Genomic DNA, 25,873 nt, shown 5'->3' with positions numbered 1-25,873 from the left:
TTCTTCATGGTTGGTGGAACCTCAGCTTCTTTAGTACCTCCATGTGAGCTCCAGCATCCTCGATATTATTCTAATACCATTTGCACGCTTCGCTAAGGTCTTGATATCCTCCAAAGAGAAGTTCCAAGTTAATTTTCTGGGACAGGATCCTTAGGTTAGCTGGCTGTCAAGTGTTGCTGAGTCTGACTAAGGTCAGTGTGACTATGATAAGCCTCTCTCTTGATGGTTTTACTGAGGTGTATAAAGTCATGAGGGGAATAGATAGGGTGAATGCACAGAATCTTTTACCCAGAGAAGGGGAATCGAAAACAAGAGGACAAAGGTTTAAGGCGAGAGGGAAGATTTTAGAGGAACCTGAGGGGCAACTCTTTCATTCAGAAGGTGCTGGGTACAGTGGCGGACTGGGTCTAAAAATATTGGTTGCCAGGAGACAAAGGGGGCCCACCCACAACTACAATGCTATCATTTAACAGGGGCCCACTTGCCATCACTTGCTATCACTTCATCAGGGGCCCATTTGCCATCGGGCAAGCTGACACCCTGGCCAGTCCGCCGCTGGCTGGGTATATGGAAATAACTGCCAGAGAAGATAGTTGAGGCAGTTATTATAACACCATTTAAAAGACACTTGGATTGGTACATGGTTTAGCAAAGGTTTAGAAAGATAATGGCCAAATGCATGCAACTGGGACTAGTAAAGTGTGCAGTTGGGGCATCCTTGGTTGCTATGGACAATGGGCCTATTTGGCATCTGTATGACTCTATGATCATATACACAATTCTGCAAAAGTGGACACCCCTGCACATAATTTTACTACTGTCTTTGTTCCTACCCCATCTTTATCCGCAAAAAACCCCACAAGTTCCAAGAACAAATGTACAATCTGAATCATTTTCTGTGTGCTTAAGCAAAGCAAGAATTTCATTGTCCTATACAGGGACACATGACAATAAACTCACTTGAACTTGAACTTGAACTCCTGGGAAGAGAATGCGCATGTGCAGGAGCTGTGCACAATGGGAATTGTAGTCCTACACCAGTCAGCCCGGCGTCCGTCTCCTAGCAACCGCCCAACAGCATGATGGGAATTGTAGTCCCGGGAATTGTAGTCCTACACCCAGTCAGCCCGGCGTCCGTCTCCTAGCAACCGCCCAACAGCATGATGGGAATTGTAGTCCTACACCCAGAGAGCCCGGCGTCCGTCTCCTAGCAACCACCCGACAACATGATGGCGCGGCCGAACGAGCAAGGGAATGGGCGCTTTCTGAACGGACACTCGTGGATAATGGAGGCGCCGGCGGGTAACGAGAGCGATGTGGCCGAGTTGGAGGATGAGGAGGAGGCGGAGGGTTTGGAGCTGGTGTGGGAGCTGGTGGAGGAGGTGGCCAGGGAGTGGGCCGGCGACGCCGTGGACGAAGCGGTGGAGGAGGCGGCGGTGGAGGGGATGTTCATCGACATGCTGGACGACGGCACTAGGGAGCTGGCGCAGGAGTTCCTCCAGGAGCTGCTGGCCAATGCCCTCAGCAGCAGCGACAGCAGCAGCACAGGGGAGTGCGAGGAACTGGTGGAAGAGGAGGAAGAGGTGAGTTGTAGGGCTGGACAAAAACCCACAATTAATTTGTCCAGAGCTAACAGAAGCCAGAAGTTTAAGAGTAGGATTTTCGGCCGTAAAATATGAGATTGATTGCAAACATATTTATCGAAAAACCTTGCTGATTCACTGCTAGCAAACTATTTAATCTTCAATATTTATTTGGGAGGATACAGTGAAGTTCTTTTGGCCTATATAAAAGTCAAGAGTGGTTAATTGTCATATGCACTGACAACCAAGCAATGGTGGCCGACTAGGAAAAGGGGAGATGCAGCGAGACCTGGGTGTCATGGTACACCAGTCATTGAAAGTGGGCATGCAGGTGCAGCAGGCAGTGAAGAAAGCGAATGGTATGTTAGCTTTCATAGCAAAAGGATTTGAGTATAGGAGCAGGGAGGTTCTACTGCAGTTGTACAGGGTCTTGGTGAGACCACACCTGGAGTATTGCGTACAGTTTTGGTCTCCAAATCTGAGGAAGGACATTATTGCCATAGAGGGAGTGCAGAGAAGGTTCACCAGACTGATTCCTGGGATGTCAGGACTGTCTTATGAAGAAAGACTGGATAGACTTGGTTTATACTCTCTAGAATTTAGGAGATTGAGAGGGGATCTTATAGAAACTTACAAAATTCTTAAGGGGTTGGACAGGCTAGATGCAGGAAGATTGCTCCCGATGTTGGGGAAGTCCAGGACAAGGGGTCACAGCTTAAGGATAAGGGGGAAATCCTTTAAAACCGAGATGAGAAGAACTTTTTTCACACAGAGAGTGGTGAATCTCTGGAACTCCCTGCCACAGAGGGTAGTCGAGGCCAGTTCATTGGCTATATTTAAGAGGGAGTTAGATGTGGCCCTTGTGGCTAAGGGGATCAGAGGGTATGGAGAGAAGGCAGGTACGGGATACTGAGTTGGATGATCAGCCATGATCATATTGAATGGCGGTGCAGGCTCGAAGGGCCGAATGGCCTACTCCTGCACCTAATTTCTATGTTTCTATGTTTCTATGTTTAATGACATTCCTATTTGCAGCAGCTTAAGAGGCCTGTAAATGTAATGTACACTGATACTCAGGTGCATCGAGGTACAGTTCATTTTGCGTGATCCAAACAGATTTCATATATTCGACAAAAATGCAATCAAATTAAACTCAAGTACAATCGATAGAGCCATGGGGATGATACAGAGTGAAAAATATAGCATTGTAGTGCAAAGGTTTCATAGACAAAGCCCAACATACACAATGGGGTAGAGGTGAATCCAACATGGTAGTGAATCTGACTTATGGTAGTGAATTCCTGGCTTATGGTAGTGCCGTTCAGAAGCCTGATAACAGAGGGGGGAAATGCGTTTCTGAGTCTGATGGTGAGCGTTTTCAAGTATCTCTACCTTATGCTGGATGGGAAGAAGAAATGACTGGGATAGGACAAGTCTTTGATTGTGTAGGGTGCTATTCCAAGACAGTGTAAGGTGTAGATGGAGTCAATGGTGAGAAATCTGGTCTGCGTGATTGTCTAGGCTACACTTACCAATGTGCAATTTCCTGCAGTCTTAAGCAGAGCTGTTACCAAAACCAAGCTGTGATGCAGCCCGGCAATAGCCTTTCTATGAGTTAGCTGTAGAAGTTTGTAGGAGTCTTTGGAGACATGCCGAATTTCCTCAGTTTTCTGAGGAAGTAGATGCATTGGCGTGCCTTGGCTGTCGCATCAATGTGGTTGGTGCACAACAGATCATTGGTGATAGTAACAATAATTATTAATGACAGCTATAATAATGAGAAAATTAACAAATTAATAAATGTAATACTTGTGCAAAAAAAACCCAAAGTATGTAGCGCAACCAAACATACAGTCCACAGTAGTTCATATTTGAGGTTAGTGGTTTAGTTTAATGTTTAGAGAATAGCATGGAAACAGGCCCTTTGGCCCACTGAGTCCGCCCCGACCAGTGACTTCACACTAATTCGTAGTTATTCCACATTATCATCCACTCCCTACACACTAGGTTGTGATGTGTTTAAGAGCCCTCTGGTTGCTGGGAAGTAGCTATTCTTGAAGCTGGTGGTCACAGTTTTCAGAAAATTAACTGTCTCTCAACCTTGTGTAAATTACACAGTAATTTAGACGTTCTTGTGGATCATGTTCATAAGCAGAATAAGGCCATTCGGTCCATCAAGTCTACTCTGCCATTAAATCACGGCTGATCTATCTTTCCCTCTCAACTCCATTCTCCTGCCTTTGCCCCATAATCCCCAACACCCTTACTAATCAAAAATCTGTCAATCTGCGCCCTAAAAATATCCAGTGATTTGGCGTCCTCAGCCATCTCTGACAATGAATTCCATAGCTTCTCCACCCACTGATGAAAGACATTCGTTCTCATCTCCTTTATAAAGGTACCTCCTTTTATTCTGAGACTATGGCCCCTGGTCCTAGTCTCTCCCACTAGTGAAAACATCCTCTCCAGATTCACTCTATCCAGGTCTTTCATTATTCTGTAAATTTCAACGAGATAGCCCCTCATCTTTCTAAATTCCAGCGAGAGAACAGGCCCAGTACCTTCAAACGCTCACCATATGTTAACCTCATAATTCCTGGGATCATTCGCGTAAACCTCCTCTGGACCCTCTCCAACGCCAGCACATTCTACCTCATATATATGTCTCTTGCTAAGTTTAGATTACTATAGCAAAAAAGCATAACGTTTGCTATAACAAAGAAGACCTGGACCTGTCACAAAAGCTCTTTATTTGTGCTTGTCAAGAAGCTGTATGAACTTTACAAAGGCATGTTTGTTCCGTAGGAAGAATTTGATGGTATATTGACAGAAGATATATTGGTGGAAAGTTTGTCAAATCTGAGACACTCAGCAACTGGACTGGAACAGGCCTATCTCCATCTCTCCTTGCCTGTAAGTAATGCAAATTCATACTACCTGTAATAACAAAACAATATTGGCTGACAGTAAAATAGAGTAGTTAACGACACATAAATCCTGACAGCTGGGAAGCCAAATTGAAAGCCATTCAAAATAATTCATTTAAATTACAATCCACAAGCGCATCCATGATTGCAATAATAAGAAGATTTCTCAAAGAGAGTCATGAATCTTTGAAACTCTTTCCCTCAAGGGGCAGTGGGAGCAATATCTGTGAAAAATCTTTAAGACAGAGTTGATGAAATATTAGACAATGGGGTGAAATGTTATGAAATGTAAAATGAAGTTATGAAATGCAGAGTTAAGGTGAAAAATCAAATTAGCCATGATCTTATTAAAGAGAGAGCAGACTAGAGCAGATGAATGGTGTGTTCATATGTTAGTTTTTCGGGTTTCCCACTTGAGAAATGCACAATTAGATTCATAACAAATTTCTAGCAAACCGTGAGAATATTCTTCTATTGTCTCAGCCTGAAATCAAGACCAGACAGAATTTAGATATAAGGAATTTCAGGTAGAACATCAGCGTAGTTAAGTGCTCATCTGGTGAAATTCAGTTAATTTTCTGAACTGCTCCCCATCTGAGCATGTGCTGTTAAGACCTGAGTCTATTCATATTTGTCTCCAGTTTCCTCCTCTGACATCAATTAATATTGCAGTTTATTTTCCCCCATTTACCCATCAACGTGCCTTCATTTCTTATGCCTTTTATCGACATTAAGGGTGATTTAAGAGACATCCAGACAGGTAATTGAATAAACAAGATATAGAATGATAGACACAAATAGTTGGAGTGACTCAGCGGGTCAGACAGCTTCTCTGGAGAGAAGGAATGGGTGACGTTTTGGGTCAAGACCCTTCTTCAGACTGGTTAGGGATAAGGGAAACGAGAGATATAGATGGTGATATGGAGAGATAAAGAACAATGAATGAAAGGTATGCCAAAAAGTAACGATGATAAAGGAAACGGGCCATTGTAAGCTGTTGAAGGGTGAAAATGAGAAGCTAGTGTTACTTGGGTGGGGGAGGGATAGAGGGATAGAGGGCTACCTGAAGTGAGATTAAATTAAATTAAATTAAATTTCTTTATTTATATAGCACATTTTTAGTCAACTTGCATTGACCCCAAAGTGCTTCACATAATTACATCCACACACACAGGCAAAGATGGGTGAAGTGTCTTGCCCAAGGACACAACGACAGTATGCACTCCAAGCGGGATTCGAACCAGCTACCTTCCGGTTGCCAGCCGAACACTTAGCCCATTGTGCCATCTGTCGTCCCGATGGCACAATGGGTCGATAAATCAAAATTCATACCACTGGGCTGTAAGCTGTCCAAGCGAAATATAAGATGCTGTTCATGCAGAAGTCATGTTTGATGGATTGTAACCTCAATTCTGCATTGTAACCTTTCATCTCATAGTTATCCATCTGTGCCTTAAATAAAAAGCTGCTTCCACTGACCTTTTGAAAGAGTCTTCATAGGACTCATGATCTTTAAACTTTTGACTTTAGAGATACAGCGGTGCCAAGTCCCCACCGACCAGCGATCACTCCATACACTAGCACTTTCCTACACACTTGGGACAATTTAGAATTTTACCCAAGCACCAATTAACTTAGAAATCTGTACGTCTTTAGAGTGAGGGAGGAAACTAGAGCATGTGGAGAAAACCCATCCAGGGAGAACATACAAGCTCCGTACAGAGAACACCTGTAGTCAGGATCGAACCTGGGTCTCTGGCGCCGTAAGAGACCACTGCTGCCCCGTTGAATGGGTCCTTTGAAAGAAAAATATACCTCATCTCTGCCATTAGTTGTAAGCAGTGGCCCTAATTTGGAATGGATGGAATGCTATTTATTGCCATTCAAACCTAGGTTTGAACGAAATTACATTTACGACAATTTTTTACATTACAAAAAAACCCAAGACCCACACTTAACACAGTTTAGATAAACATCCATCACAGTGAGTCTCCAACACCTCCTCACTGTGATGGAAGGCAAAGTCTTATCTCTTCCCTTTATTCTTCACCCGCGGTCCAACTGCAGCGTCTAGGAAAACTGGGGCTCCGATGTTAAAGCCCCCGGCGGACGATGGTAAGTCCTGTAGCCATTTAGCCACGCGGGGCGATGTTAGGCCCCGGCTCCGTGTCCTTTAAACCCCGCAGTTCAAGCAGACCAACCAGCGGTCCAACGGTCCAACTGCAGTGTCTAGGCGAGCTGGGGCTCCGATGTTAGAGCCCCCGGTGACGATGGTAAGTCCCCGTGGCCACTAACGCGCACCCGGCGATGTTCTACATCTTCTGGAAGAAACATTTACTAAACATCTACCTTATCCCAACTTTGCAGCATATTATGTTTCGATCAAATCCCATTCCACTTTTCTAAACCTATCCAGACAAACAAATAAACAATTCAACATACCCTTAAGTCAAGGCTTGTGTGAAAGTTGGTTGGAGTTTAGGTGGCCCTGTTTCCATTTGCTTCCCAAGATGATCTAATATCTGAACAACCCACAACTAGTGGTGCTGGATGTAACGCCCTGCACTTCAGTGTGTGGCTGTGCAAGTGATCGCATAGCCTAAATATTAAAGATTTCTTGAGCTATCCTGAAATAAAATATTAGGAACAGTTTTGTAAAGAAGTCAGTTTATGAGGATTCATTTTCAAACTCATATTGAGGATCAGAATGTCTTAGTACTTTACATTGTTCAAGTTTTCTCTGCATATAATTCAATTTTTTTATTTTACAGAATAATGAACTAAGTGATATTTCTATTCTTTGTAACTACATTCACCTACAGAAGTTGGAACTTCCTAACAATAAAATAACAGGTACTGTAATTTAAAATAGTGCATTGGAAAGTATTTTCTCTTCTCAAATTACATTGAGATACTGAAATCATACAGCGATGAATGATGTGACATCTTAGATGTGCCGTGCGCCTGAAGTGAAGTAGAAGTAAAATGTCCTGACAAGGTATTATAGAATCAAAGACAAAAGAGACTGCAGATGCTGGAATCTGAAATAGAACTCGGCATCTGTGCCCTATCTGCAGTGGCTTGCTTGAGTTTCCCATTGCATGGCTTTGAAATTTTACTCACACCCCACATTAACTAGTCAGTACTTGGCAATCTCAATTGCTACAGAGAAGCCAAAATCAGATTAGAAGAACAATATCTCATCTTCCATTTGAGTACCTTGCTACCTGAATTGTGTGAACACTGATTTTTCCAGTTTTAGATAATCCACAACCCTGGTCTTTTTCTTCCACACACACACATCTGTCCACCTAGCTTTCTTCTCTTTTTTTTAACGCATTTCTCATCCAATCTCCTCTCTATCTGGTTGAATCTATCATCTACCAGCTTCTGTGCCACCCCTCCTTCACATTGCTCCGTATTGGCAATCTATCCCTCTTCCCTCTCAGTCCAGATGCAGGGTCTTGAACTAAATTATCGACTTACACCTCTTTCCTCTATGGATATGATTTGACCTGCTGAGTTCTTGCAGTGAAGCACAAAGTGCTGGAGGAACTTAGTGGGTCAGGTAGCATCTATTCTGTGGTGGAAATGGTCAGGCAATGGTTTGCGTCAGGACACTTCTTCAGACTGATGTTCTTCCATCATTCTGCTTGTTGTAGGGTCACATCATTCAGATATTTGAATGGCACATTGTTTGCAAGTTGTTCATAATCCATTGGGAATGGTATAGTTGTCAGGGCCAGATGTCAGGCAGCAATCATCTGCCTCTAGAGTGTTAGGTTTTAGTTATTGATGGATCACAACCCTAAATCTTTAAATAATTGGCTGGAGGAGTTGTGGGGACAAGTTAAAGATGGCTTTTACGAAAGTGATGGTTACCCTGGTTCAAGTTTCCTTCTCTGCAAATAAAGAACTGTCCATTCCATTAAAGAAAGCATGGCTTCAAAAATACTTCTCAAATAATAATTGCTACTTTACCTAAATAACAATAGAATCAAATTTCCACACATTGATTTCCACAGACAGCAGTGTTGTAACAATCAGATATTTTGCATTTTGGCTATGCAAGTTGAGGGACAAATAGAGTGGAGGAAACAGCCTCTTTCATCTTCATACAGGAGCCAATGAATTGTTTACATCGATCTGATCCGAGGCAACTCTTTGATTGTGCTTCACATGCAAAAGATTTCTGGTTTGAACACTCTCTGTAATTATACATTGTTTGTGTGTATTTATACTCTGTAATTATAATTGTTTTCAAGATTGAGTTACATTTAGCTCTTAGGGCTAAAAGAATCAAGGGATATGGGGGGAAAGCAGGAACGGGGTACTGATTTTAGATGATCAGCCATGATCATATTGAATTACGGTGCTGGCTCATAGGGCTGAATGGCCTACTCCTGCACCCTATTTCCCTACGTATCTTCTTTCTATACTCAAGCATCTATCTAGATTGTGTGCTATAGGATAGGAAACACAAATAGGACTTGAAATCAGTCTTCTGACTCACAGGTAAGGGTGTAGTTGCTACCTAATGAGCCCCGGCTTGCCTGATTCTTAAAATCTAGAAGCAGGACATTCAGCCAGTGAGGTTTCAGCAGAGCAATCCAACCCATCCCATTTATTCCATTATCCATATATGTAGTTGGATCTCAGTACTAGTGATACCTCACTAGTTGCTGTCTGCTCCTGGAAAAAGGACTATTTTATTCCTACTCTTTAGTTCCTCTCATCTAACCAAATCTCTGTCCATTTCAAAATTCCCCCCTACCTCACAATCCTATGCATGCTTTTTTTTAAGTAAGACCTATGGAATACCTCAGGAAATATATCACTGCTATATCACTGCTACTTTTTTCCTTCATCGATTCTAATAGTTACATTCTCAAAAAAAAATGATGGCATATTTGTCGAGCATGATTTCTCTTTTATAAATCAATGTTGATTTTGGCCAATCCTGACATTCATCACCAAGTGCTCTGTTATTGCATCTTTTATAATAGACACAGGTATTTCCCCCAGGCTAAGCTGTTATAATTCCCTATTACGCCAACAGTATTTTCTTACATATGGCAAGGCAAACAAAATAAAGGTGGAAACAGGAACTTCAGATGCTAGTTTACAAAAAAAAGACGATGCTGAGTAACTCCACGGGTCAGACAACATCCGTGGAGAACATGGATAGATTATGTTTTGGGTCAGGAATGGTCCTTATACAAAGTCATTTATCCATGTTCTCCAGGGATATCACCTGACCCGCTGAGTTACTCCAGCACAATGTCTTTTTTTACATAAGCGTGGGTATGGAATGAAGCTAATCTGCATTGAATTAGTTGTGTTCTTTGAGGTGAGAATATTGGATACTTAGGTTATGAAATAAGGTGGAGTTTTTGGTACTCCAGAGAATGCCATTGATCAGAGGTATTCCCAGTGAGGTGGGCCTTTACTGTCAAATCCTATCTGCCTGTTTCAGTTGGTCAATACGGATGTTTATTTGAAGAAAAGTACATCTGACACAGTATTATACCATATTTTTCCGTTTCTGAAGGTCATCATTGTATGTGGAGTGTTCAAGATTGCTTTTACTTTACAATTTTTTACTGCTGTTAATCGCTATGTTTCGCTTTTCTTTTTTCACCGCCCACTCATGTACTCACCCGCACCAACGCATTACTGGAATTCCATCTCCATAGAAATGTTGAGGCAGCTGCAAAATAGGTTGAAAAGATGAAAGCTTCCCATTTTGCAACCCACAATATGTTGCACGGAGGCTATCGTCACCTTAGACAATAGCGCTAGTAGATGGAATTAAAGAAACCTTGACAATTGGGGTTGGTGCACCCTTGAACCTATTGGATAGCTGATTATCAGATTTATCAGTGAGGAGAGATGTACACTAAAACTTTAAGCAATGGAACCTAAACATTGCGATAAGCTGTTCCCCGGTGTGAAAGCGCATAGAACTGATGCAGACAAAAGGCACCTGCAATGGAAAACAAGGAATATAATTTAATTTGGTGTAACCTTGATGTGCTTTTTGATCACGTTGTATTTGGAAGAAGTGTGTCTTCATTGGGTACCTGCTCAAAATCCATAATTAAAGCATTGTATTAATATTTCATATTGTTCCCACCAATGTTTGTGATTCTGTTAATAAAAACATAAGCATTTTACTGCCTACTCAAATTGGAACAAAGAGAGCATTTTCCTCCAAAGATTGGTAAATAATTAATTGATAGTGCACGATGAGTAAATATAAATGAGTTTGAAATTTTTTATTGCAGATTATATTGATGAAAATGACTAAATTCAGGGAACACCATATGAATGCATCGAGACTTTAAATGTCTCAAAATAATTTCTAGCTTTAGGTCTCCATGTATTCGATAGGGAATATTGTCAAGAAATCATGAAATAACCAAGACTCAGTCAATCATGGAAAATTGCAGCAGGAAAACTTTATTGTTTAATTCTTTTATCACTCGATTTCAGTTTATGCATTGTCTATATAAGTCATCAAAACTATTAAAAAGGGTATTAAATAAATATTGCTAAAATACTTTCTAAAACCTGTCTATTCTTTGAAATGGAAACCAAGTTACTTTGCTGCAAGACAGCATTCCGTTCTGAAATGCCTAAAATGCTCTAAACTGTCAGTTCCGCGATTAAATATATGACTCAGCATGACCTTTCACTTTGATTAAAGTCAGCTTGAACTCAACCGGCAAATATTAATAAAATCAATGATAAGAGCTTATCATTTGCAGTTAATTACACTTGAAAAGCAAAACAAAAATTCTTAGCAGACAGGATCTCAGGGGGCGAAACAGTTAAAGTTTTAGGTAATTAATTTTCAATAATTATGACTTTTATCAATCAAGTTGGTAATCATTTCATTGATCCATTTCTGTACATATGACAATAAAACACTGTTTGACACTTGACTATTTTAAACTGCTGCCCAACATATCTTTTATGCTTTATAGATTTGCGTTGTGTAAGTTATATGCCCTACCTGTTACAGTTGGATGCCTCTCATAATGCTCTGAACTCACTCACTGGCCTGAAACTACCGAAAAACATTGAGGTAAGATAAATGGATCTGAATCAAAGAGCATCTGGTTTTAGAAAGGAAGTTGCACTCACAAGGACTATGATTGGATAAATAATGTTAATATTTGTTTCACTAAGTTTATTCTTCTGCCATTTTTCTATGTTAACCCTGTCAAGGAAGTGATGATATATATCAGCTGTAAATCAGCCTTCACCTTCAATGTGATTCCACCACCATTCACATATTCTCTTCCCCACCCCTTTCCGCTTTCTGCAGAGACTGCACCCTCTGTAAATCATTGGTTCACTCATTCCTTCTCGCCGATTCCACCCATAACCCAGGTCCTTTCCCTTGCAACTGCAGGAGATGTAACACCTGTCTCTATTCTTCCTCCCTCACATCCATCCTGAGACCCCAGCAGTCGTACCAGGTGAGACAGACGTTCACATGCATCTCCTCTAACCTCATCTACTGCATTGGTGCTCCCGATGTGGCCTCCTTTACATCAGGAAGACCAAGTGTAGACTATGCGACTGTTTCGTTGAACACTGGCGTACCGTCCACCAGGGGCCTGCTGGATCTCCCTGTTGCTAACCATTTTAACTCCACTTCCCATTCCCGCACTGTCCTTTCTGTGCTGGGCCTCCTCCATTGCCATAGTGGACACTTGCAAACTGGAGGAATAGCACCTCGTATTCTGATTGGGCAGCTTACAACCTAACAGTATGAACATTTAATTCTCCAATTTTAAATAGCTAACGACAAACACCCCCTTCCCTCCCTTTTTCCCCCCTATCTTCCTTTTGCCCCACTTGGATGCAAACCCACTTCTCCCTTTTGCCTTCTCACTGGCCCCTTCCACCTTAATTCCTTCCTCAGGCTCTGCATTTTACGGATCTTCTACCCTTAACTCCTCATCGCACACTTCTTGTCTTTTCAACTCTGGCCTTTATCTGTCAATCACTTGCCAGGCTTTGTCCCACCCCCACATCTTTCTCAGCTTTCTACCTTCTACTACAATCAACGAAGGGTCCTGACCCAAAACATTACATATCAATGTTGTTCAGAGATGCTACCTGACCCGCTAAGTTACTCCAGCATTTTGTATCTTTTATTTTAAACTGGCATCTGCAGTTCCTTCCGTGTACATACTTCATAATATCATGAGTGATAGGAGCAGAATTAGGCCATTCTACTCCGCCATTCAACCATGGCTGATCTATTTCTCCCTCCTAACCCCATGCTCCTGCCTTCTCCCCATAACCTACATATTAAAAAATTGTGGACGGATGTTTTGATTTCCTGATGTGCTCAGTCATTGTCAAAACTGCTTGCCAGCTGTCAAACTCAAAATTGACCATATTGTGTATGTTGAACATGTTGGCCACATGCCATTTATGTTCTTGAGTCCATCAACCGTTGAGAGTCAAAAAACGGGGTTGAATTTATCAAGCATAGAGAGGCAATGGACATCAGCTGGAAGGATTGTTTCCAGGGTCTTTTTAACGATCACTCTGTCCTTGACGTGCGTCTATTAACTCCATACCATAAAACTAATGCAACCAAGCCTTACACCACTCCTGGCTGCCAAGATGTTGAAAAGGTCATAACCTACTTAAGACAATCAACAAGGCATGTGAGCAGAAAGTATTCCAACTGTAGCTCTGAAACTTTGCAGTGAAAAGCTTCATTTTGAGTTAATTTATCAAGTTCAGAGGCTGCAAAATGCACAATTGGAAAATGAGGTGCTGTTCCTCAAGCTTGAATTGGGCCCCTTGCAGGAGAGGAGGCCACAGACCAACAGGTGAGAGTGGGAGCAAGACAGAGAATTAAAGAGGTGTTTAATGGTAAGCTCAGGATTGTCCCTGCAATCTGCACACAAGTGCTCCTCAAAGCAATCACCCTATCTGCATTTGGTTTCTTCACTTTAATGAAGACCACATTGTGAACACCAAATGCAGTACCGTAGTTTGGAAGCGCAAGTGAATTGCCGCTTCACCTGGAACGACTGTTTGCATCCCTGGAGAAAGGGGAAAGGAAGGGTATCACAGCTTCTCCGTGATGTCTCCACAAAATCCTCTAAATCTACTGTCCCCGGCATTGGGGCTCAAATTACACACTGTCGGCTTCATTGGGCATGCCCAACATCAAACTCCTCAAATAGACACTCTGTTCTGAATTCGGTCATGGGAAGAGAATACCAGCAGACAGACGAAAACATTAAAATACATATTCAAAGCTTTTTTGAAGAAATGCAACATGCCCACTAACTTCCGAGAACCAATACCATGCAAAATGAAAATAGATAATTTCAGGTGGTGTTGTCATCTTCAAGCCCATGTATCAGGAGCATACAGTAAATAGCAGAAAGTGTGCACAAATTCATAAACTACCACCCACCTGTCCCCTCCTATCTCATCAGTCACCTCAAAACCAGAATTAAAGCAAGTCACCCCTGATTTCCAAGAATGAAAAGATGTGGACGAGTGGCATATTATGTAAAACAATTATTGAAATAAATATTTAGCTGTGTCTTTATTGTGAACTTACATAAACAATTGTCCCTGCACGGTTCAACAACCCCAGTTTAGTTTAGTATATTGTCACATGTACCGAGGGATAGTATATTGTCACATGTACCGAGGTATAGTGAAAAGCTTGGTTGTTGCGTGCTATCCAGTCAGCAGAAAAACTGTACATGATTACAATCAAGCTGCCCACTGTGTACAGATACAGGATAAAGAGAGTAACGTTTCTGAGGTTCACAGAAGGGTGCTGCCAATGTAATGGGTTTTAATTAAAACTTATTGGAAATATGCCATGTTAATTAAAAAATTTCAAAGCCAACTCATTGAACCATTCACCTCTTTTATCATTTTTAATGCATATTACCTTATTTTTGACAATTTAATGCTTGCAGAACAAGCTCATAAAACAACTGCAGGATTATCAGGAGTAGTCACTTTGAATCTAGTTCAAAAACTGATTGAATGATTTTGTAGGTATGTGACAGCAACAAATACTTTGAAGGAGTAAAGCTTTAATCTAATTCCCATCATCCATTCCTGCAACCACTGTGTCACAACTAAGAGCAATAGAACATCAGAATTTAATTGTTTTGGATTTAAACTTAGTGACCTTTCTCAAAAGCAAAGGAAAGTGATGATGCGGATGGCCTCTAGTTCAGAATTGGTAAATAACCGGTTTAGTGGACGGTCATGAGTTTTTTCATGAAGTAGAAATGTTTCATTCTTTACTTGATAAAGTCTCAGTTTCTGTATTTACCATTTAAGAAAGTTGTTATTATGTTTTCTGTAGTGATCTGAATTATCCCATTCTCCTTTTGAATCTTCCAAATGGAAAATTGCCATTCACAATTCCTCAGTGATTACCATTGTGATTTGTTATTCCTTTATAATCGCTTGTATATTAGCCCATTTGTTATATTTTTAACATTGTCAGACTAATTGTTGATGTCTTGAAAGTGAGTGAAATAACTTAACATTGTCTCAGAGCATTTGTCAAACTTTCTTCAGTTGCATTCAATATATAATTTTCATTTATTATATGCTACAGGAAGTGGACTTGTCCTTTAACGAGATATCTGACATGAAGGAACTATCAGGCTATCCGTTTCTTTCCAAACTGAATTTGGACAGTATCCTTTACCTACTTACTGCATTGGGCATACTCTGAACATTTTTTTTCATTAAAGTAATGCATTAGTTCCTCCAAATACTGTTATGGTTCTAAGCACGGAAACTGCGGACATGGCCAAGGTGCAGCGGGGAAGTCGATATATCAGATGAAGTTGAATGGGTGGAGGAGGTAATGTAAATGAGGTAGGAAATATTTAGGTAGATGTTTAAATCATTGTCAATGAAGAGCTAATCCTACAGAGATATACACTGTGTATAATGGAAAATAGTAAGATTAAACGAGAACTTACCAGTTTGAGGTTTGATCTGTATTTTATGAGGAGTTACGATGAGGGATTACGTGAAGAACCCGCTCAGTGCGCAGGCGCGGCATACTTCCAAGCAGCGGTGTGGAATCACAGATAGACACAGTTATTTTGAAGTAAACATAGTAAAGATAAGGAGACATCAATTTATTAGTTTGATCCATATAATGAGGGTGGGAGCGGAGGGCACGTAATCCCTCATCGTAACTCCAGAAAATACAGATCAAACCTCAAACTGGTAAGTTCTCGTTTAATCTTACTATTTTACTTCGGAGTCACGTGAGTGACTACGTGAAGATTTCAAAGATCTGTGATTTCAAACCGTGTAACAGTTTCATTTCACTCACTGCCGAAGTTCTTGAGGGAGGAAGTGTTATCGTAATGAACCAATGAGTCTATTTGTAGAAAAACACAATGGTATTTTTTAAACAATAACAACAAAGAATTAAGTTGCTCCCCTGGGCTTAAATTAAATATTTGCAGTTCGTAAATCTTTACTGCAAATAAACCAGGTTTTGCCAACGGCTTATTATAAAATTTCTGAACGGTCTTTTCCCTTCCCACCATCCTGCTGTAGCCAGGATGTGGTGTATAGGCATGTCCATTCTTTAGCCGTCGACATGGATGCTGCCCTGGTGGAATAAAATTTGTACATGTTAGTGTTTATCCCAGCAGTTTCTAGCACCTGCTTGAGCCATCTCGCAATGGTTTGGCTCGTACCCCACCATAAGGTTTTTGTGACTGACCCACAAGGCTTTTCATCTCCCTCGAATATTCTGGTTGTGTCTATGTAGGATAGTAGGTAGGTCATGGCACATAACCGTGGTTCTGGTGGGTAAGCCACGACTGGATTAGGTGTACCTGGTCTGCTCTGACCAGTCGCTGGATAACGACAGATCTGGTCTGGAGCTGTGATCATGTTGTCCAGTCGCAATAGGTGTAGTGACTGGACCCTCTGAGCGGATACAAGTGCCATCAACCTAAGCGTCTTTAGTGTAGCTTGCTCGAGGCCGGGGGATCTGGCTGGTGGCCATTCCCTGAGATATGTCAGGACCACACTGATATCCCAAATATGGGTATACCTGGGCTTAGGGCTTGATATTGTAAATGCCCTTCATCAGTTTTACCACCAGTGGATGGGATCCCATCGCCTGTTGTCCTGCCGCTGGTTTGAGATAAGCAGAAAGAGCACTCTGCGCTGTGTTGATGGCACTGTAACTGATCCCTACATCGTGGTGTAGATGGCCAGGAACTCCAGTATGTTGGTGGCTGTAGCTGTTGCGTATGTTGTCCATGTTTCCTGGCAGTACTTCCCCTTTTTTGATGCTGGTTAAGTACTGCCTCTTGGTGGATGTTCGAAGGGATGCCGACATGGTGGTGATGGTTTATTTGGACAATCCCAGTTCCAGGTAAGGTCTGTTCAAACTTGCAACCCTGGCGTTTAATTTTCTCATGGCATGGGTGTTTAGCTTACCTGGTAGGTAAGTAGCTGATAGCCAAATATGTCTTTCGACATACCATTGCCAAATCATGTTGACCAATTTGTCGCATGATAATGATTTTATGCCACCCATATGGTTAATATAAGCCATCACCGTAGTATTTATCAATTTGTAACCGAACATGCAAGTGCTGCATATTAGATACATATGCTTTTAAACCATAAAAGGCGCCCAACATCTCTAGATAGTTAATGCCCAGTGTAAGTAGTAATGATGACTCTAGTTTAGTCCATCTACCACTTGTGCTGGATATGGAGTTAGTCGCTCCCCAGCCTTGAGCACTGGCATCTGTTTGAATAACTAAAGTAGGGTTAGTGATAAAGATAGGGCTGAAACTATGCCAAACGTTTTCTGCCCACCACTGTAGCTCTGATATTGCTTCAGTGGGTAAGTTCATGACATGATCATAGTGACCTGTATGTCGTTTTATTGCCCGTACCTTTGCTCTCTGTAAAAGTTTTTGATAGTGCAAAGGTCCGAATTGTGTAGCCGGAAATGCTGCTACCATTTCCCCAATTACTCTTGCTACTTGTCGAATAGTTGGTCGCTCGTTGACCATTAATTTGTTGCATGATTGTGCTAATTCAACCATTTTTGCCTTTGGCAAGGTAACAGTCATATGGACTGAGTTAATTGTGAAGCCCAGGTAGTCCATGATAGTGGATGGCTTCAACTTAGATTTATCTGGATGTAGGACGAACCCCAGAGTTTCGAGGAGCTGTTTTGTAGCTGATACTGCTGCCACAGCCAATTCCATCGTTTTCCCTACTATGAGAATATCCTCCAGATATGCCATGACAATATGTTTTCTTAGTATTGCCATGGCTGGGTTCAATATTTTGGTGAATAATCTTGGGCTGAAGTTCGTCCATAGGGCAATGCTTTGTACTATCCAGATAAATTTTAGGTATCTGCGATGATCCTTGTATATGGGTACTAGATAGTAAGCATCTTTAAGATAAATGCTTGCCATGAAGTGTCCTTTGGAATTCAGTTGTTTGGCAGTAACATATGTCTCCATTTTGAAATGTATATACTTAACAAATTTGTTTAGTGATGTTAAGTCAATGATGATGCGACAGACACCATCTTTTTTGGTTTTAGTGAATATATTCGATACAATTTCCAAAGGTTCATGTTTGGTCTTTTCGATGACCCCCTTTGTGATAAGTCTCACCAGTTCAGCTTGTCCCTCACGTTTCTCTTTGACGGAGGGAGAAATACCCTTTGGGGCCATTGTTGAACTGGCGGCGTTTTTTCTGACATGAATTGTATTTTATATCCTGTAATGTTGTTGAGTATATACTTGTCACTCGTGACCATACCCCATGCTTCTTTAAACAAGTGTAATCTCCCCCCTGTTAATAAAGCACCCTTATTCTCTATATGCTGGTAGGGACCAGACCCACCTACCTCCATGGTTATTGGCGATTCTGTTTCTTCATTTTCCTGAAGATTTTGTTCTGACGTGCTGGCGATGTTGGGGGGAGGCGCATTTTCCAGAGGGTCCGCTGCGGGCCCTGATCTGAAAGATCTTTGGGGATAATGTGCGGACCCCAAGCGTTCACCAGTCCCATATTGCGGACGTCGACTGGTGGATGCCGTGGGGTGCTGCCACTTGGGTATCGGAGGTCTTGGTTTGCTCGTCCCGGGGCCTGCCCTCATTAGGCCGAAGGTTTTTGATGCTTCCTGCATCTCCTTCAGTTTTTATTGAAATTATTCCCAAATGGCAGCGCGTCCGTCTCCGCAGCTGGGGCTTTACACAAGCCAGCAAATTTGGGATTGAGGGCAGGTCTTATGTTTCCCTCCGGAGATTGTTGATCTCAAATTGTGTGGTACACATTAATGCCAGCACATCCTGCTGGCAGGTATCCATCTCCGTGGTCTCCACGGAACGAGCAAAGGCTGTGATGGCTGACGTCAGGAGCCTTAGGATCCGCTGTAGCTTGAGTTCTTGGGTCTGGATGTGTGACCCACATGCCCCCAGATTTGGCTGTTGACACTTTTTACTTTGAGGGCCTCACCGTTTTCTGGTGCTGTGTTGTTTCAGCACCTCAGCGAGCACCTTTTCCAGTAATGGTTGATGCTGGCCGCCATTCTTGGTTCCAGCGGTGCTCCAGCCCGTGGGGTTGCTACAAGCGGTCCATCACACCCAACAGCTCTTCATGTTCCTGCACCCCTGGCATACTCCCGAATTCGTCCGCCTGCCCCTGTTCCAGACCAGCCCAGCCCTGGTCACCAATGCTAGCCTCCAGTAATGAGGGAGCAGAGGGCAGTGCATGAGGCACTGTGGAGGGGGTGCCTGACCTCCCTCCGCGAGAGCGCTCTTTCTGCGCATCTCGCTGGAGCTGCTCCAATTGCTGTTGGATGCAGCTCAGGCGGCTGTCTCTCCTCCATTTAGGTGGAGACATGTCCCCGTCCGACGAATCGGACGCCACCGGCCGGATGCCTGTTCGGATGGCTAGACATCCAGCCCGCAGTTCAGGCACTAGCGGGACTGGGCTCGGCGCGGTGATGGGGATAGCGGGGCGCCCGGTATTTGTTCCTACCGCCTGTTGCTGCCCCCCTTGCAATGGAACGCTCCTCCGCTGGAGTCGAGCGGGGGACAGGTTCTTCTGGAGCTTTTGCCTTGTGTAGCGAGAGCGCCCCTCAAGCAGCGCGTCTCGCAGGCACTGCTCCGTGAGCCGCTCCAGCGGCTCAGGCGGCTCTCTCTCCCCCCGTGCGGGTGGAGAGACGTCCCGTCCGACATCGGGAACACCTGCCGGATGCCTCTCGAGTGGCTATGCGTCCAGCCCGCTGCTTCAGGTACTAGCGGGCTGGCCTCGGCACGGTGTCGGGGAATTACGGAACACCGGGTCGCTCCTACCGCCCGTTGCTGCCCCCCTCCCCGACGGGAAAACGGGGGACAGTTTTGTTCCAGAGCCTTTTTCTCTGCCTGTAAAAAACACAAGCAGAAAAAGGCTCAGCTGTAAAAGAAAACCCGACCTCAGGGTACTCACCTGACGGTCCGGTTCATGCTGTAACGGGACAGCCTTACTCCCGTGGCAAGCCGCTGTTGCACTGCTGGCGTAATGCCGCGCCTGCGCACTGAGCGGGTTCTTCACGTAGTCACTCACGTGACTCCGAAGTAAAATTGTACACAGAAGAGCTTTAAAGGCATGTTAGAAAATAAGGATTCTACAGAGGCATGCAGGGAGATGGAAAATGGGGACTTGAATGATAAAATATCACAGGACAAAGAGAACAAGCCAATATTATTGCAAAAGCAAATGAAATCAGACAATACTGGATTGCACAGCAGATTATTCAGTAGCATATCGAAATGGCATGGTTTATTGAGGTGTAGAATCAAAGAACAAGGAACTGGAGATGCTGGTTTACACAAATGGACACAAAGTGCTGGAGTAATTCAGCAGGTCAGACAGCATTTTTAGAGAACATGGATTGTGATGTGTTGAGTCAGGACCCTTCTTCAGACGCTAAAAAAACATATCGTATCCATGCAAGTTTACAAGGTTAAGCATCAAAATATGTGGGTTCACATCCATAAACACATTTTAGAAATATTTCTTTAGAGCTGGTCTGCTTTCCTCATCTTTTGCATTCTCTGAGGGTAATTTATGAAGTAGAATTAACTAAACTGGCAGAATTAACTTGGACTGCAAATGTTCCTTGGGATGCAAATTGTTGAATATGCCTGGTGTATTCTTCCTTATGTCTAATTGCTGGCTCTCAGACAACCAAATTCAGGCAATTGCAGGCTTGCAGAACTGCAGAAGTCTCTCCTTCCTCAGCATGGTAAAAAATAGACTGTTGGAAATCGATTACCTGGACCACTTGCCAATTAAATTTCTTTTCCTTGTAAGTCTTCATTTGATATATACTTGTTTCTTGTTTCTGTCACATTTTAAAAGAATGGGAAGCAAAGGTTAAGAGAGTTGCCAATTGTTACTGAGATTTCTGATGCTCAAGCGATTGCCCGGCAGAGATTCTGAAGCCTGTAGGTGTGATTACCAAATAAAATAATCTTAACCAGAGCCCTTACTCTGCAGTTTGATTGTGTAATATCATCACCATTTATCTAAATCTCTTAACTTCTCCAATAAAGGAGTATTTGTTCCCCTTTATTAATCATGCATTTCATCATAAACAATCATCCATCTCTATTTTATTTTTCCATCCAACAAAATACACCTTTCCTTAAGAAATGGGGGGAGGCATTCTCTAGGTATTCCTAATGGTCCCTCTCTTTTCTGTTATATTAATTGGTTCCATCATAAATATTATTTTAACACAATTGAGAAGCCACAGATAAGCAACTCTGATACTGATAAGCAACATAACATTGGTATCACACCCACAGACAGCAGCAGGTTGCTGTGTTTGGAACCAAGGTGCTCCCTACATAGTTATTATGTTTATCTATTTTTACCAGGCAGCTGGGTGACACCCAGCAGTAGTTAAAAATGTAGTAGATAGTAAAGAGGTGAAAGGAAAACTAGAGCCAGTAAATATCTTCCCTTGTGTTACAGAGATACATTCTCAGTAATTTATTAGAAAACATGGATGGAGTGTGACATTTTCTATGTATTGAGATTGTAAAAGCTATTATAACCGTTGTAATGAGTTCCACCATGAATATTCTGAGGGTTATCATTAACCAAACTGTAACTTGGCCAGCCACAAAAGTACTTGGACGACAAAAACAATTCAGAAATTATGGCCTGTCACCAACCAACTAGAGTGTGATGGAGCAATCTGTATCTGCCTAGATGACTCTTAAGAAGCTTAAAATTATCCAGAACAAAGAAGTGAATGTGCTTGATTGACACACTATCCATTGTGCTAAACATTCAATCATAACACTGTCAAATTTACTTCAATAGTGCTAATCAAACTGGTGGCACTGCCACCAAGAAGGATAAGAGTAGTGAACATTGAGTCAGTTTTTCCAGGGAAATTAGAGACGGCCAACCCTTAAATAGACACAAAATGCTGGAGTAACTCAGCGGGACAGGCAGCATCGCTGCAGAGAAGAAATGGGTGACGTTTCGGGTCGGGTCGGGTCTGAAGAAGGACTCGTCCTGAAACGTCACCCATTCCTTCTATCCAGAGATGCTGCCTGTTCCGCTCAGCTATGTCTATCTTCGGTGTAAACCAGCATCTGCAGTTCCTTCCTACACATATGTTGGACATTTCTTGTCAGAAATTTATTCCATATATGAATTTTAAAATTGCTTCTCTCTCCTTTTGTCCAATTAATCTTACAATTAAATTATTCGTTTGGACAACAATGAATAGAATAAAGTGAGAACTGGAAAATATAATTACTGATCTTGTGCATCTTCCAATCGATAGAACCAGGCTCCTTCGTCTTGCCATTTTGTTTTAATATTAAGCGCATGTAGAAATGCATAGAAATATGTGGTGTGGCAAACAAATTATGCTGATAAATTGTCAAGAAGATTGCTAGACTTGCAGACAGTGAGGAAGGCTTCAAAGTATACAGCAGGATTGATCAACAACAGAAATGGGTGGAGAAATGGCAGATGGAGTTTAATCTGAGGAAATGTGAGACGTTGCACTTGTGAAGTCGTATGTAAGGAAAACGGTTGATGACAAGATCTTTAACAGTATCAATGCGCAGTGGGATCTTAGACTCCAGATCCATAGTACCCTGAAAGTGGCAAAACAAGTAGATAAAGTGGTAAAGAGGGCGTAAGGTATGCTCACCTTCATTTGTCAGAGCATTAGGGACAGGGAGAGGTTGTGCAAATGAGGATTGTTTTCTCCAGCACACGAGAGTTTGAAGGAAGTCCTGAAATAATGTATATAAAATTAGGAGAGGCATTGATAGGGTAGATGGTCAAAACCTATATTCCAGGATGGAAATGTCAGACTAGACAGTATAGCTTTAAGGTGAGAGGGCCACCATTTAAAGAAGACGTGCGAGACAAGTTTTTGTGCACAGAGTGTTGTAGGAGCCTGGAATGTGCTGCCAGGGTGGTAGTGGAGGCAGATGTAAGAATGGCATTTAAATGGCATTTAGATGCAGGGAATGGAGGAATATGGCTCATGTGCAGGCAGATAAGATTAAGTTATCGGGGCATGATGTTTGGCGTTGTGAGCCGAAGGGCCTGTTTCTCTGCTGTACTTTTCTATGTTCATTGCAAAAAGATTTAATTATTAATTCTTTGGAGAATATATATTTTTAACAGGGAACTTTTGAAACTAAAGTTTGGATTTGGTGATTAATTATTTCAATGCCTTGGGAGTTCAGGTGCCAATCAAGTATTATCTAGGCCTGCAGAATTCCTTGGAAATTTAAAGTTGTGCCATTAAAACCTTTTTTTATATTCCAGTCTTCATTAATCTTTTAATTGGAATTCACAACATGCCAACATACTAAACAGCCTCTAGAACACTGGCATACAAAACCATGCAGCGCAGGAAAGTTAAACAAGGACTCAAAGGAGTCTGGATATTTCTTTGCTGAGATTGTGATAGATAATTCCTCACCTTGAATATCTACAAAATATGTGTTCTTTTTATATCATTTATTTTATTTTTTATTTTATTCAGTAGTTTATTGTCACGTGTACTGAGGTACAGTGAAAAGCTTTTTGTCAGCGTGCTGTCATGCATTTCGTTGTCTCTGTACTGTACACTGACAATGACAATTAAAATTGAATCTGAATCTGAAGACAGTACATGATGACAATCGAGTTGTCCACAGTGTACAGATACAAGATAAATGGATTAACATTTAGTGCAAGATAAAGTCCAGTAAAGTCTGTTTGCAGGCACGGAAATCGCTATCAAAACATGGGGGGGAACCGGGGACACACAATTTCTTGGCGGCAGCGCGCGCACGCACGCACACACACACACACACACACACACACGCACACGCACACGCACACGCACACGCACACGCGCACGCGCACGCGCGCGCGCAAGGCTTCAGCCGTGGGCCCTGTGGACGGTAATTACGGGAACGACAGCCCAGGCTTACGGCCAGCGCGGTGAAGCAGCGCTAAATGCAGCTCAACTCTGCCTGTCTCGCCGGTTAACCTACAGCCCTGCCTGGACTGACGGGATACTAGTCCGGAGCCGTGGAGCTAGCGCTGCTTCTCCATGCTGGATGTAAACCTGGGCGTCATTCCTGTAAGTCCAGGTAGGGCTGGTGGATTAACAGGCAGAGTTGAGCTGGATTTAGCGCTGCTTCTCCGTGCTGGCTATAAGCCTAGGCCGTCGTTCCCGTAGGTCCAGGCAGGGCTGTAGGTTAACCTGGCGGGGCAGGCAGAGTTGAGCCGGATTTAGCACTGCTTCTCTGGGCTGGCTGTGGGCCTTGGGGCTCCGCTCCCGTCTGACTCCCGACGTCTCTGGCCGCCCCCGGGCGTGGGGGGGAAGGGGGGTGCATTTGGGTGGGGACGGGGATGGTCCAGTGGCGGTTCTGCAGCGATTGCAGCGCTGGAGACCCAGCCGGGATTGATCCTGGCTGCAGATGAGGCGCAGGTCTGAGTCCAGGGCTGCCGAGAGTGTTTTTCGCTTGTGACCCTATGACCTGGGCATGCAATTCAAGCTCAGCTCTATGATCTTTGCTCCACCAGGACGTCTCCCTCCTCCAATCACCGCGCTCTATCCTCAGTCCCACCCCCCTACCGCCTCTGACCGACACCTCCCTCCTCCAATCATCGCGCTGAATCATCTTGCCCCGCCCCCGCTGCCAGCTGATCGACGTCTCTCTCGTCCAATCGGCGCCCTCGATCATCAGTCCCACCCCCACTGTCTCGCGGAAAGCGGAGATTTCACCGGGTTTTAAAATCCGGAATACAAAAAATGGGGGGGGGGGGTCGTCCCCCACCTCTCAAAACAAGGGGGGGGGGGACATGTTCCCCCCTGTCCCCCCGGGATTTCCGCCCCTGTCTGTTTGAAGTTGCCTGAAGGTCTAACTCAGGATCGCTCTCTAATTGGTGTTAGGATGGTTTAGTTGCCTGATAACAGCTGGGAAGAAACTATCCCTGAATCTGGAGGTGTTTCACACTTCTGTACCTCTTTCCTGATGGGAGTGTCCAGGGTGAGACGCCCTTAGTTAAGCTGGTGGCCTTGTATAATTTCACTTATTTTGCAGTAAAATTGGTAGAATTGATTTTGTGAAGATTATGTTGCCGGGGAGAATGATCTCCCTGTCTATTGCCTTGTTGTAGACTTACTGTGATATTTTTTGTTTGTAGTTTGCACGGATATGGATTTTTACAACTCAATAAATGGTGCTTTGGATTGTCAAGTTCAATCTGATCTGTGTATGAGGAACCTAGTCTAATCTTGCTTGTTTCACCCCTTTTCATTATTACTGTTTCATAAGCAGCCATGGAAATTCTTCTTCGGGAATGGTTTCAGCTTGACTTCACAAACAACATACTCAGTTGTAAACTTTGTCCTTTCTGATCCTCTAATTCTTATTATGCTTATTTTAAATTTGATAATTCACTGAAATTCCAGGGACTAATTGAGACACTATATCACTCTTTACTCCATTATAATCCTTCAGAATATTGGTCAACAAGGTTGTTCCTTAATTTTCACCAATAATGAAATATCTCTGATGTCTTAAATATCTACCCATACTGTAACTGTTAACCCTCATTTCTGGTGATGTACTGGTGAATTTGTGCTGTATCAGCATGTTTAGCTCTTTACTGCAGCATATGCTATAAATAATCACTCCGCTGAAAGGTCTTACAGACATTCAAAATTACCTTCTTTTCTAATAATTACCTTTTGAATTGCCTTGACAAAACAGGACTTGAGGGTCTGAGCCATGACTAGAGTGTCTC

General features: G+C 42.8%; 1 protein-coding gene across 1 annotated transcript in view; it reads left to right on the top strand.

The window, feature by feature from the left end:
- The first annotated feature begins 1,188 nt into the window (after positions 1-1,188).
- lrguk (leucine rich repeats and guanylate kinase domain containing) overlaps positions 1,189-25,873 on the top strand; it is an 80,712-nt gene continuing 56,027 nt past the window's right edge. The window contains exons 1-6 of the mRNA XM_033040091.1: positions 1,189-1,583; positions 4,389-4,496; positions 7,282-7,363; positions 11,500-11,600; positions 15,144-15,225; positions 20,770-20,894. Of these exons, the coding sequence (XP_032895982.1) occupies positions 1,227-1,583; positions 4,389-4,496; positions 7,282-7,363; positions 11,500-11,600; positions 15,144-15,225; positions 20,770-20,894 (855 nt within the window). The 5' untranslated portion in view covers positions 1,189-1,226. The remainder of the gene's footprint in view (positions 1,584-4,388; positions 4,497-7,281; positions 7,364-11,499; positions 11,601-15,143; positions 15,226-20,769; positions 20,895-25,873) is intronic.

The sequence above is a fragment of the Amblyraja radiata genome, chromosome 21, assembly GCF_010909765.2.
Source record: "Amblyraja radiata isolate CabotCenter1 chromosome 21, sAmbRad1.1.pri, whole genome shotgun sequence".
Classification (NCBI taxonomy): Eukaryota; Metazoa; Chordata; class Chondrichthyes; order Rajiformes; family Rajidae; genus Amblyraja; species Amblyraja radiata.
Note: the sequence above shows the minus strand (reverse complement) of the source record. Positions and strands in the feature narration are given on the sequence as shown.